Genomic DNA, 13,993 nt, shown 5'->3' on the forward strand with positions numbered 1-13,993 from the left:
TACATAGTGCGTAGACAAACAAACGCGTGTACCAGGCAATATTGCAGGAAATTAATTGGCTGATATGGTGTGTTTAAGCAAATAGTGTCTAACCAGGGGTGGGATAATGTCAATGTTGCGATGATTAGATATTAGCTGGGAGTTGCGGTGTGTGATGTGAGATTAGTTTATGACAGTTTGCGGTAGAACACTTAACACTACAGGGAGGAGGTGAGGGCCCTCGGAGTGTGGTGTCAGGAAAATAACCTCATACTCAACGTCAACAAAACTAAAGGAGATGATTGTGGACTGATGATTGTGGAAACAGCAGAGGGAACACCCCCCTATCCACATCGATGGAACAGTAGTGGAGAGGGTAGTAAGTTTTAAGTTCCTCGGCGTACACATCACAGACAAACTGAATTGGTCCACCCACACAGACAGCATCGTGAAGAAGGCGCAGCAGCGCCTCTTCAACCTCAGGAGGCTGAAGAAATTTGGCTTGTCACCAAAAGCACTCACAAACTTCTACAGATGCACAACCGAGAGCATCCTGGCGGGCTGTATCACCGCCTGGTACGGCAACTGCTCCGCCCACAACCGTAAGGCTCTCCAGAGGGTAGTGAGGTCTGCACAACGCATCACCGGGGGCAAACTACCTGCCCTCCAGGACATCTACAAAACCCGATGTCACAGGAAGGCCATAAAGATCATCAAGGACAACAACCACCCGAGCCACTGCCTGTTCACCCCTCTATCATCCAGAAGGCGAGGTCAGTACAGGTGCATCAAAGCTGGGACAGAGAGACTGAAAAACAGCTTCTATCTCAAGGCCATGTGTATGTGACAAATAAAATTTGATTTGATTTGAAAAACACTTGAAAGTTGCATGAACTTTCAGAATTGTTTGGCGAGCTACTGGTAGCTCGCAACCTGTTAGAGGCCCCTAGTATAGATTGTAGCTATAGCGCTGTCTTAGGCGTCTCACAGTACGGACATTGCAATTTATTGCCCTGGCCACATCTGCATTCCTCATGCCTCCTTGCAGCATGCCTAAGGCACGTTCACGCAGGCATCTTTCTTTTGGTGTTTTTCAGTCAGTAGAAAGGTCTCTTTAGTGTCCTAAGTTTTCATAACTGTGACCTTAGTTGCCTACCGTCTGCAAGCTGTTAATGTCTTAATAACCGTTCCACAGGTGCATGTTCATTAATTGTTTATGGTTCACTGAACAAGCATGGGAAACTGTGTTTAAGCCCTTTACAATGAAGATCTGTGAAGTTATTTGGATTTTTACGAATTAACCTTGAAAGACAGGGTCCTGAAAAGGGTAAGTTTCTTTTTTTTGCTGAGTTTACTTCATGAAGGCACTGTAGAATCATGAGAACTGCAATATATATCGTATCGGCACCTGAGTATCGTAATATCGGATTGTGAGGTCCATGGCAATTCCCAGCTCTAATAGATTGCATTTGGATTACTTTTAGGAGCTAGTAACATAAGCATTTTTCTGCACCTGCTATAACATCTGCCCAACTGTGTATGCAACCAAAAACCTTTAATTTGATATCTCACACACCACACAGGTGGCACTGTGCAATATTGAAAAGTTGAGTTCTTACGGCGTCTATCTCGTTGAGCGCCTTCCACTGCTCGTACGGCACAGACACTGCCTCAGCTGTCTGGATGGTCCTCTTCATCTGGCTGGTCCACACCTTCAGATCACTGATTTCCTGAGACTGGATGAACTGGCCCAGATAATTGGCAAACTGCACATGGAAAAAATCCACACAAAAGAGAAAAGAGAGAATTAAAAAAAATATGTAAACCTATTCAATATTAAAGAAATTAAAAAGTAGAATATGTAAGGAAGAGATCAAGTCTCGGGATAGAGTTAGCCATACCTCCTTGCCCCTGGGGGAGAGTCCAGAGTCTCCTCCAATACAGCCCTTGACATTGAGGTCACTCTCTCCATGGCGACACAAGTAGATGGAGCGTGGTGTGATGTGGATGTTCATGAGGTAGTAGACGATCCGGCTCTGGATGTGGTCCTGGACCTGGTTCACCAGGTACCTCCGGCCCACGTCCATAATCTTGATGTAGGACAGATCCCTGGGTGAGAGGGGTGAGGGACAGGCCAGAGAGTTTTAGGAATCCCGTACTTTACAAGAGAGAACACCTCTTAGAAACAACATGCATTGAAACCAGCTTTGAAAAAATTCACAGATTAAAAAGGACAAGCAACGTAATTGACTGTTGTAATTGGAAATTATTTGATTAATGTTTTTCATGTATTTGACAGGCAAGATGGCACTGACCTATTTCTAGCTCCTAGCCAACTTTGCAGTATTCTTTGGTGTTATTTCTTACATTATTTGCTAAGAATGTTTCTTGTATTATTACTGACAGCCGTAAATAACTTTCGGATATTCAAGCAGAAATTTGAATTCCAGGGCTACCGAGCAGCGCAGCGGTCTAAGGCTACTACCTCACTACAGACCCGGGTTCGTTCCCAGGCTCTGTCGCAGCTGGCCGCGACCGGAAGACCCACGAGGCAGCACATAATTGGCCCAGCGTCGTCCGGGTTAGGGGAGGGTTTGTCCTTGTCGCATTGCCCTCTAGCGGCTCCTTGTGGCAGGCCGGGCACATGCATGCTGACTTCAGTCGCAAGCTGTACGGTGTTTCATCCGACACTGGTGTCGCTGGCTTCTGGGTTAAACGAGCAGTGTGTCTGTCAAGAAGCAGTGCGGCTTGGCGTGGTAGTGTTTCTGAGGATGCATGGCTTAGTCAAATACATTTAAACTCAGTTTTTCATAATTCCTGACATTTAATCCTAATAAAAATTCCCTGTCTAGGGCAGTTAGGATCACCACTTTATTTTAAGAGTGTGAAATGTCAGAATAATAGTAGAGAATGATTTATTTCATCACATTCCCAGTGGGTCAGAAGTTTACATACACTCAATTAGTATTTGGTAGCATGCCTTTAAATTGTTTAACTTGGATCAAACGCTTCGGGTAGCCTTCCACAAGCTTCCCACAATAAATTGGGTGAATTTTGGCCCATTCCTCCTGACAGAGCTGGTGGAACTGAGTCAGGTTTGTAGGCCTTCTTGCTCGCACACGCTTTTTCAGTTCTGCCCACACATTTTCTATAGGATCGAGGTAAGGGCTTTGTGATGGCCACTCCAATACCTTGACTTTGTTGTCCTTAAGCCATTTTGCCACATCTTTGGAAGTATGCTTGGGGTCATTGTCCATTTGGAAGACCCATTTGCGACCAAGCTTTGACTTCCTGACTGATGTCTTGAGATGTTGCTTCAATATATCCACATAAATTTCTTTCCTCATGATGCCATTTATTTTGTGAAGTGCACCAGTCCCGCCTGCTGCAAAGCACCCCAACAACATGAGGCTGCCACCCCGTGCTTCACGGTTGGGATGGTGTTCTTCGGCTTGCAAGCCTCCCCCTTCTTCCTCCAAACATAACGATAGTCATTATGGCCAAACAGTTCTAATTTTCTTTCATCAGACCAGAGGAAATTTCTCCAGAAAGTATGATCTTTGTCCCCATGTGCAGTTGCAAACCGTAGTCTGGCTTTTTTATGGCAGTTTTGGAGCAGTGGCTTCTTCCTTGCTGAGCGGCCTTTCAGGTTATGTCGATATAGGACTCGTTTTACTGTGGATATAGATACTTTTGTGCCTGTTTCCTCCAGCATCTTCACAAGGTCCTTTGCTGTTGTTCTGGGATTGATTTGCAGTTTTCGCACCGAAGTACATTCATCTCTAGGAGACAGAACGCATCTCCTTCCTGAGCAGGATAACGGCTGTGTGGTCCCATGGTGTTTATACGTACGTACTATTGTTTGTACAGATGAACATGGTACCTTCAGGCATTTGGAAATTGCTCCCAAGGATGAACCAGATTTGTGGAGGTCTATAATTATTTTTCTGAGGTCTTGGCTGATTTCTTTGATTTTCCCATTAAGTCAAGCAAAGAGACACGGAGTTTGAAGGTAGGCCTTGAAATGCATCCACAGGTACACCTCCAAAATGTTATCAATTAGCCTATCAGAAATTTCTAAAGTCATGACATCATTTTCTGGAATTTTCCAAGCTGTTTAAAACCACTTGATACTCCCCATCCCGGATCTGGGATCGTGAATAAAGCCTCAGGCTCATTAGCATAACGCAACGTTAACGATTTCTGAAAATCGCAAATAAAATGAAAATAATGCGCCTGCTCTCAAGCTTAGCCTTTTCTTAACAACACTGTCATCTCAGATTTTCAAAATATGCTTTTGAACCATAGCAATTCACTAATTTGTGTAAGAGTAGGCAAAGCTAGCTTAGCATTTTGAGTAGCATTTAGCACGCAACATTTTCACAAAAACCAGATAACCAAATAAATAAAATAATTTACCTTTGAAGAGCTTTGGATGTTTTCAATGAGGAGACTCTCAGTTACATAGCAAATGTTCATTTTTTCCTGAAAGAATCTTTGTGTAGGAGAAATCGCTCCGTTTTGTACATCACATTTGGCTACCGAAACGAACCGAAAATTCAGTCACCAACAACGTCAAACTTTTTCCGAATTAACTCCATAATATCGACCGAAACATGGCAAACGTTGTTTGGAATCAATCCTCAAGGTGTTTTGTCACATATCTCTTCATTGATATATCGTTCGTGGAAGCCTGCTTTCTTCTTTGAATTCCATGGAAAAATACTTGCAGCTGAGGTTTGCGCAACAATTTCGGCGCAGGACACCGGGCGGACAGCTGGTAAATGTGGTCTCTTATGGTCAATCTTCCAATGATATGCCTACAAATACGTCACAATGCTGCAGACACCTTGGGGAAACGACAGAAAGGGCAGGCTCATTCCTCTCGCATTCACAGCCATATAAGGAGACAATGGAAAACGGAGCCTCAAAAATCCTGCTGATTTCCTGGATGCCGTTTCATCTTGGTTTTGCCTGTAGCTCACGTTCTAGGGCACGCACAGAGAATATCTTTGCAGTTCTGGAAACGTCAGAGTGTTTTCTTTCCAAAGCTGTCAATTATATGCATAGTCGAGCATCTTTTTGTGACAAAATATCTTGTTTAAAACGGGAACGTTTTTCATCCAAAAATGAAATAGCGCCCCCAGAGTTTCAAGAGGTTAAAGGCACATTCAACTTAGTGTATGTAAACTTCTGACTCACTGGAATTGTGATACAGTGAATTATAAGAGAAATAATATATTAACAATTATTGGAAAAATTACTTGTGTCTTGCATTAAGTAGATGTCCTAACCGACTTGCCAAAACTATAGTTTGTTAGCAAGAAATGTGGAGTGGTTGAAAAACAAGTTTTAATGACTCCAACCTAAGTGTATGTAAACTTCAACTGTATATCCTAACAACTGGACATTAAAAACTGTAATATCTTATGTTTCACAGAGAGGTGGCTGAACGACGACATGAACATCTGGCGGGTTATGCACTGTATCGGCAGGATAGAACAGTAGCCTCTGGTAAGACAAGGGGTAGCAGCCTACGTATATTTGTAAACAGCTGGTGCACGATATCTAAGGTCTCAAGGTTTTGCTCACCTAGAGGTAGAGTATCTCATGAAACTGTAGACCACACTATTTACTAAGATAGCTACGAAGAATATAGATAAACTGTCTATTTACCACCACAAACCGACGCTGGCACTAAGACCGCACTCAACGAGTTGTATACGGCCATAACCAAACAGGAAAACGCTCATCCAGAAGCAGCGCTCCTAGTGGCCGTGGACTTTAAATGCAGGAAAACCTAAATCCGTTTGACCTCATTTCTATCAGCATGTTAAATGTGCAACCTAAGAAAAGAAAATTCTAGACCACCTTTACTCCACACACAGAGATGCATATAAAGCTCTCCCTCACCCTCCATTTGGCAAATCTGACCATAATTCTATTGTCCTGATTCCTGCTTACAAGCAAAAACTAAAGCAGGAAGCACCAGCGACTCGTTCAATAGAAAAGTGGTCAGATGAAGCAGATGCTAAGCTACAGGACTGTTTTGCTAGCACAGACTGGAATATGTTCCGGGATTCTCCGATGGCATTGAGGAGTACACCACATCAGTCACTGGCTTCATCAAAAAGTGTATCAATGACATCATCCCCACAGTGACTGTCCGTACATACCCCAACCATAAACCATGGATTACAGACAACATCCACACTGAGCTAAAGGCTATAGAGCTGCCGCTTTCAAGCAAAGCGACAAACCATCAAACAGGCAAAACAGGACTGAGATCGAATCGTACTACACCAGCTCAGACGCTCGTTGGATGTGGCAGGGCTTGAAAACTATTACAGACTACAAAAGGGAAGCACAGCCGCGAGCTACTCAGTGACATGAGCCTACCAGACGAGCTAAATCACTTCTATGCTTGCTACGAAGCAAGTAACACTGAAACATGCACGAGAGCATCAACTGTTCCAGACAACTGTGTGATCACGCTCTCCATAGCCGATGTGAGTGAGGCCTTTAAACTTTAAACTAAACTGCACCGATATGACATTTTTTGGACGATATCTGATGTGTGTGTTCGTGTTTCAAACATGTTCTCAAACGCCATTGAAATGGCAGCAGCGGTAAGAGAACCAGCACATTCTTAAGCATGCAATGCGGCTTTCCTCAGTAGGAAATCCTCATCGACCCACTGTGCTCGACCAATCGGTGAAAGCCAACATCATCCACGACAGAGAACGGTTTATTATCAAGGGCATTCCATTATCTTGGCGTTAATGGATTTCGCATTTGAGTTGTCTGGCTGAAATTTTCTTAATCTTTCAAATGACTGCTCGATCCACACAGCAGACATTGTAGGCTAGGTGTTGCACGTGCAGTGCCATATTTTTCGTGGCATCATTATGGGATCTACCTACGTTATTTAGGTACGCACGTCAGCTTTGACATCGGTTTTGCCGAAGCCAATGTTGGCATTTTTAGCTAATATTGTCCGATTCTGACATGCTTACCGATATATCATGCATCCCGACTTTAAACAGGTCAACATACACAAGGCCGCAGGGCCAGGCGTATTACCAGGACGTGTACTCCGAGCATGCGCTGACCAACTGGCAAGTGTCTTCACTGACATTTTCAACCTGTCCCTGACAGAGTATGTAATACCAACATGCTTCAAGCAGACCAACATAGACCTTGTGCCCAAGAATACCAAGGTAACCTGCCTAAATGACTACCGACTTGTAGCACTCACGTCTGTAGCCATGAAGTGCTTTGAAAGGCTGGTCATGGCCCGCATCAACACCATTATCCCTGAAACCCTAGACCCACTCCAATTTTCATACCGCCCCCAACAGATCCACAGATGATGCAATCTCTATTCATTGACTATAGCTCAGCTTTCAACACCTTAGTGCCCTCAAAGCTCATCACTAAGCTAAGGACCCTGGGACTAAACACCTCCCTCTGCAACTGGATCCTAGACTTCCTGACAGGTCGCTCCCAGCTGGTAAGGGTAGGTAACACCACATCTGCCACGCTGATACTCAACACAGGGGCACCCTCAGGGGTGTGTGCTCAGTCCCCTCCTGTACTCCCTGTTCACTCATGACTGCACGGCCAGGCACGACTCCAACACCATCATTAAGTTTTTTGATGACAACAGTGGTAGACCTCTCCATCAACGTGATCAAGACAAAGGAGATGATTGTGCACTACAGGAAAAGGAGGACCGAGCACACACCCAATCTCATCGACAGGGCTGTAGGGGAGTGGGTTGAAGTTCCTTGGTATTCAAGTTCCTTGGTATTCACATCACCAACAAACTATCATGGTCCAAACACACCAAGACAGTCATGAAGAAGGCACGACAAAGCCTATACCCCCTCAAGAGACTAAAAAGATTTGGCATGGGTCCTCAGGTCCTCAAAAGGTTCTACAGCTGCACCATCGAGAGCATCCTGACAGGTTGCATCACTGCCTGGTATGGCAACTGCTCGGCCTCCGACCGCAAGGCACTACAGAGGGTAGTGCGTATGGCCCAGTACATCACCGGGGCAAAGCTTCCTGCCATCCAGGACCTCTATACCAGGCGGTGTCAGAGGAAGGCCCTAAAAATGGTCAAAGACTCAAGCCGCCCTAGTCAAAGACTGTTCTCTCTGCTACCGCACGGCAAGAGGTACCAGAGCGCCAAGTCTAGGTCCAAACAGCTTCTACCCACAAGCCATAAGACTCATGAACAGCTAATCAAATGGCTACCCAGACTATTTGCATACATACACCTGGTTAGCAGATGTTAATGCGAGTGTAGCGAAATGCTTGTGCTTCTAGTTCCGACAATGCAGTAATAAACAACGAGTAATCTAACCTAACAATTTCAAAACAACTACCTTATACACACAAGTGTAAAGGGATAAAGAGGATACATGAAGATATATGAATGAGTGATGGTACAGAACGGCAAAGGCAAAATACAGTAGATGGTATCGAGTACAGTATATACATATGAGATGAGTAATGTAGGGTACGTAAACATTATATTAAGTGGCATTGTTTCAAGTGGCTAGTGATACATTTTTTACATCAATATTTCCAAGTGGCTGGAGTTGAGTCAGTATGTTGGCAGCAGCCACTCAATGTTAGTGGTGGCTGTTTAACAGTCTGATGGCCTTGAGATAGAAGCTGTTTTTCCAGTCTCTCTGTCCCTGCTTTGATGCACCTGTACTGACCTCGCCTTCTGGATGATAGCGGGATGAACAGGCAGTGGCTCGGGTGGTTGTTGTCCTTGATGATCTTTATGGCCTTCCTGTGACATCAGGTGGTGTAGGTGTCATGGAGGGTAAGTAGTTTGCCCCCAGTGATGCGTTGTGCAGACCTCACTACCCTCTGGAGAGCCTTAAGGTTGTGGGCGGAGCAGTTGCCGTACCAGGCAGTGATACAGCCCGACAGGATGCTCTCGATTGTGCATCTGTAAAAGTTTGTGAGTGCTTTTGGTGACATGCCCAATTTCTTCTGTCTACTGAGGTTGAAGAGGCGCTGCTTCGTCTTCTTCACTCAAATTCAGTTTGTCCGTGATGTGTACGCGGAGGAACTTAAAACTTACTACCCCCTCCACTCCTGTCCCGGCGATGTGGTAAGGGGGGTGCTCCCTCTGCTGTTTCCTGAAGTCCACGATCATCTCCTTTGTTTTGTTGACTGAGTGTGAGGTTATTTTCCTGACATCACACTCCGAGGGCCCTCACCTCCTCCCTGTAGGCCGTCTTGTCGTTGTTGGTAATCAAGCCTACCACTGTAGTGTCGTCTGCAAACTTGATTATTGTCACCCCCCCTCCTTTACACTACTGCTATTCTGTTTATTATTTATGCATAGTCACTTAAACTCTACCTACATGTACATATTACCTCGACTAACCAGTGCCCCCCGCACATTGACTCTGTACCAGTTACCACCTGTATATAGCCTCGCTATTTATATTTTACTGCTGCTCTTTAATTATTTGTAACATTTATTTCTTAATATTTTCTAGGTTATCTATTTTTTACTTAACACTTATTTTTCTTAAAACTGCATTGTTGGTTAAGGGCTTGTAAGTAAGCATTTAAATACAACACTGGTGGTATTCAGCGTATGTGACAAATAAAATGTGATTTGATTTGATTATTAGTACGCCTGCGCAGTAGTCTCACCGGAGATGGACCTGGCCTGAGTGTAGTGGCGACTATGTTCTGTGAAGTAAACATTGTTAAACTGGAACCTAGTCATTGTGTGATTTTGAATTAACAAGTTACAACTGTAAAAGCAACAACTTTTGAATAGAAAACAGTCCACATAACGCTTTGATGAAATAGTAGGAGACAACTCTTTGTTCCTCATTGAGATAAGATGCTCACCTGTCCAGAACTTCATCCAGGGTCTCATAGGAGTTCTCATAACACTTGATCCTCTTCTTGAAGTCTTCCATAGCCTCCTCTGTGTTGCAGTTGGTGTAGTCAGGGCTGCCCAGCTTCACTTGCTGAGCAGAGAAAGAAACAGTGGAAATAAGACTTATTGGTGCTCTCTATAATGAGTTAGCAACAGGAACTGTGGATGATCACTCACCACAATGTTTTCTGCAATGACTTCAGGGTCTTCACAAACAGACTCTACAAAAAACACCTAGGAGAAAAGAGAATACAGTAAACCCCCAGGATAGACAAAACATATAAGTCACATAGATGGGTAGGGTGTTAACCAACAAAACCAATGCATGCGTGACCACAAGGCTAAAAACAGACAGGGTTGGCTTACAATCAAAGGATTATTGACAACATGTAAGCTATATTTAGTCTGTAAATGTTTATTGAAAAATACATTTGCCAAATAAGCAGTTTGCTTTCAGATACATTGTTACAGTTGCTGGGGAGCTAGCTACCCTCGCCATGTTACTGCAGATATGATGTGTCAAAACAAGAGATGGTATCAAGAACAAAATACAAGCAGCTGAAATAAACCATCTACAATTCATCACACAGCAGCTTCTAGTTATTGCCGCTAGCTAGGGCAGATAAATCGAATTCAGATCAAAATTGAGATATTGACATGTGCAATATCCATATAGCAAGAGACTGGCTACCATGTTCTCCTTTCTTTGACATGCCATTAATACAACAAAAAATGACACTACGGTACCTCCAATGAGATGCGCTAGACTGCGTTTATTCCCTCTGTACAAGCACAGAGGATGTTGACCAATCACAAGTGGGCTCTCTCACCCTCTGCATGGCATGCTCATGCTGGCCAATCCGCATAGAGCGAGCAGTTACATGCTGGTGAAGAGAGAGTGTGAGTCGGAAACGTAAGTGCTGCTAGTGCCAACAAGAAGCCGATTTGGTGCCAAAGAAGGGCGCATCTTCAGTGATGGCAGTATTTCGGCTACAGGCAATCTGATGTCAACCAGATGCAAGTGTTTTGCAAAAGGAACCTCAGAGTTGTGGTGACAACAAGAGGCAACAACAAATCTATTCCATAATTTGAATTTAAAAAACATCCCGCTGACACAGAAATCACAGAGGCAATCACCTATCACATAGCCAAAGACATGGTTCCTATTTACACAGTCAGCAAAGACTGCTTCAAGAAGATGATAAACAAGCTGGACTGGAGATACAAGATTCATCTCGCACATTTATTTCTCCCAAGTCGCCGTCCCAACACTGTATAACAAACTTAAGGGAGAAGTTTAAACACTGAATGATGTGTTGAATGACTGGACCAGACTCCAATGTTTTGGACACAGGATGCACCTTGTAATCGATAGACTGCGTGGTACATGATTTAAGGCACTGACATAAGACTCCTATTCCATCTGCAGCCCATGGCTGACTGAATAAACAATGAACTTAGTTTATTTAAGAACTAATAGGCCTAATGGTAAAATAGGAACTCATGTTAATGAATTAATGAATAAGTGCTGCAATATTTATGATCATGTTTTTTAAATGTTATTTATTTATTTCCCCTTTATTTAACCAGATAGGCTAGTTGTTCTCAAGTTCTCATTTACAACTGCGACCTGTCCAAGATAAAGCAAAGCAGTTCGACACATACAACAACACAGAGTTACACGTGGAATAAACAAACAGTCAATAATACAATATAAAAAGTCTATATACAGTGTGTGCAAATGAGGTAAGATGAGGGAGGTAAGGCAATAAATAGGCCGTAGTGGAAAAATTGGCTTTGGGGGTGACCAGTGAGATATACCTGCTGGAACGCATGCTACGGGTGGGTGCTGCTATGGCTAAGACTTGTAGATGACCTGGAGCCAGTGGGTTTGTCAACGAGTATGAAGCGAGGGCCAGCCAACGAGTGTACAGGTCACAATGGTGGGTAGTATATGGAGCTTTGATTACAAAACGGATGACACTGTGATAGACTGCATCCAGTTTGCTGAGTAGAGTGTTGGAGGCTATTTTGTAAATGACATTGCTGAAGTCAAGGATCGGTAGGATGGTCAGTTTTACGAGGGTATGTTTGGCAGCATGAGTGAAGGATGCTTTGTTGCGAATGTTCAAAATGTGTGTTTGTTAATATGTAGGGGTAATAATCCTATTATTATATATAGCCTATAACAATGTTGGAACATAGTTATCCACTCTACATTCATATGATCTCATTTTATAAGTGATGTTCTATACCCTGACTGTTGGTTTCACCATGTCTGACGGAATTACCAAGCTTTCACCCAAGTGTTGAAAATTGCAATTCATAATTGATATTCCAATATCTGGCCCCACAAAAAAATATTTTAGATAATTTGTCCAAATCGTGCAGCCCTAACGCTAGCTATCACTGAAAATAAGAATTTGTTTTTAACTGACTTGCCTAGTTAAACAAAGTTTAAATAAAAAAAATACTATATAAAAAGTGACAACACCCAGCATTTTACCTTAGTTGTGCACTCATTTTTGTTGTGACGTTGTCAACTCACCTGTCTATATATAAGCATCATCAACCATGAGATTCTCATCACAAAATTGTCAAAGTTCAACTTTTCCCCTGATGCCTTGAGATGGATGAAATCATACCTTGAAGGCAGAACTCAGTGTGTCAGAGTGAGCAATGAGCTGTCGCCCTATCGTAGCTATGATGTGGGCGTGCCCCAAGGGTCAATACTGGGGCCCCTCCTGTTCAGCCTGTACATTAATGATCTGCCTTCTGTCTGTACTGGGTCTGAAGTTCAAATGTATGCAGATGATACAGTGATATATGTGCATGCAAAGAGCAAACAACAAGCTGCACAAGAACTCACTACTGTAATAGTCCAGGTCACAAAGTGGCTCAGTGACTCGTGTTTGCATCTCAATGTGAAAAAAACTGTTTGCATGTTCTTCACAAAGAGGGCAACAGACGCTACTGAGCCAGATGTCTATGTGTCAGCGGAGAAGCTCCAGGTGGTATCCAATTTTAAGTACCTTGGCATCATACTTGATTCCAACCTCTCTTTTAAAAAGCATGTGAAAAAGGTAATTCAAATAACTAAATTCAACCTAGCTAATTTCCGATTTATACGAAATTGTTTGACTACAGAGGTAGCAAAACTGTACTTCAACTCTATGATACTCTCCCACTTAACATACTGCTTGACTAGTTGGGCCAAGCTTGCTGTACAACATTAAAACCTATTCAGTCTGTCTACAAACAGGCTCTCAAAGTGCTTGATAGGAAGCCCAATAGCCATCATCATTGTCACATCCTTAGAAAGCATGAGCTCTTGAGTTGGGAAAATCTTGTGCAATACACCGACGCATGTCTTGTATTCAAGATCCTTAATGGCCTGGCTCCCCCTCCACTGGCTCCCTCTAATATTTTTGTTAAACAGAAAACCCAGACATATGGCAGCAGATCCACAAGGTCTGCCATGAGAGGTGACTGTATAGTTCCCCTAAGGAAAAGCACCTTTAGTAAATCTGCATTCTCTGTGAGAGCTTCCCATGTCTGGAATACACTGCCATCAGACACACATAACTGCACCACATATCACACTTTCACAAAATGCTTGAAGACATGGCTAAAGGTCAATCAGATTTGTGAACATGGTCCCTAGCTGTGTGTTGCCGCTTTCCATGTTGTCTGTTGTCTGTAGCTTGTGAGGTGTGGAAACACTTTGTTGCTTTTATGAATTTTGTCTTGCTGCTTTTTGCTCAATGTTGCTCTGTCTGTATGCTACGTCTTGCTTGTTCTATGTTGCTATTGTCTATATTGTAATTGATTTTAATAACCTGCCCAGGGACTGCGGTTGAAAATTAGCCAGCTGGCTAAAACCGGCACTTTTACTGAAACGTTGATTAATGTGCACTGTCCCTGTAAAAATAAAAATAAACTCAACTCAATCACCACCGAAGAAGCCAACATTACCTTGAAGCCATTCTGCTCAGCAAACGCAGTGATGGTCCCTCTCCTCTCTCTAGTGGTGTTAGTGGCATCAAACACCTGGAGAAAGAACGAAACACACACCAGCACACAGTATTC

General features: G+C 43.3%; 1 protein-coding gene across 3 annotated transcripts in view; it reads right to left on the reverse strand.

Moving 5' to 3' along the window:
• LOC135540154 (6-phosphofructo-2-kinase/fructose-2,6-bisphosphatase 4-like) overlaps positions 1 to 13,993 on the reverse strand; it is a 47,250-nt gene that overhangs the window by 13,433 nt on the left and 19,824 nt on the right. For all 3 annotated transcript variants that reach the window (XM_064966582.1, XM_064966583.1, XM_064966581.1), the window contains exons 5-9: positions 13,880 to 13,954; positions 10,082 to 10,138; positions 9,874 to 9,995; positions 1,881 to 2,088; positions 1,599 to 1,745 (exon numbers count right to left, since the gene is read on the reverse strand). In XM_064966582.1, the coding sequence (XP_064822654.1) occupies positions 1,599 to 1,745; positions 1,881 to 2,088; positions 9,874 to 9,995; positions 10,082 to 10,138; positions 13,880 to 13,954 (609 nt within the window). The remainder of the gene's footprint in view (positions 1 to 1,598; positions 1,746 to 1,880; positions 2,089 to 9,873; positions 9,996 to 10,081; positions 10,139 to 13,879; positions 13,955 to 13,993) is intronic.

Source organism: Oncorhynchus masou, chromosome 5 (genome assembly GCF_036934945.1).
Source record: "Oncorhynchus masou masou isolate Uvic2021 chromosome 5, UVic_Omas_1.1, whole genome shotgun sequence".
NCBI lineage: Eukaryota > Metazoa > Chordata > Actinopteri > Salmoniformes > Salmonidae > Oncorhynchus > Oncorhynchus masou.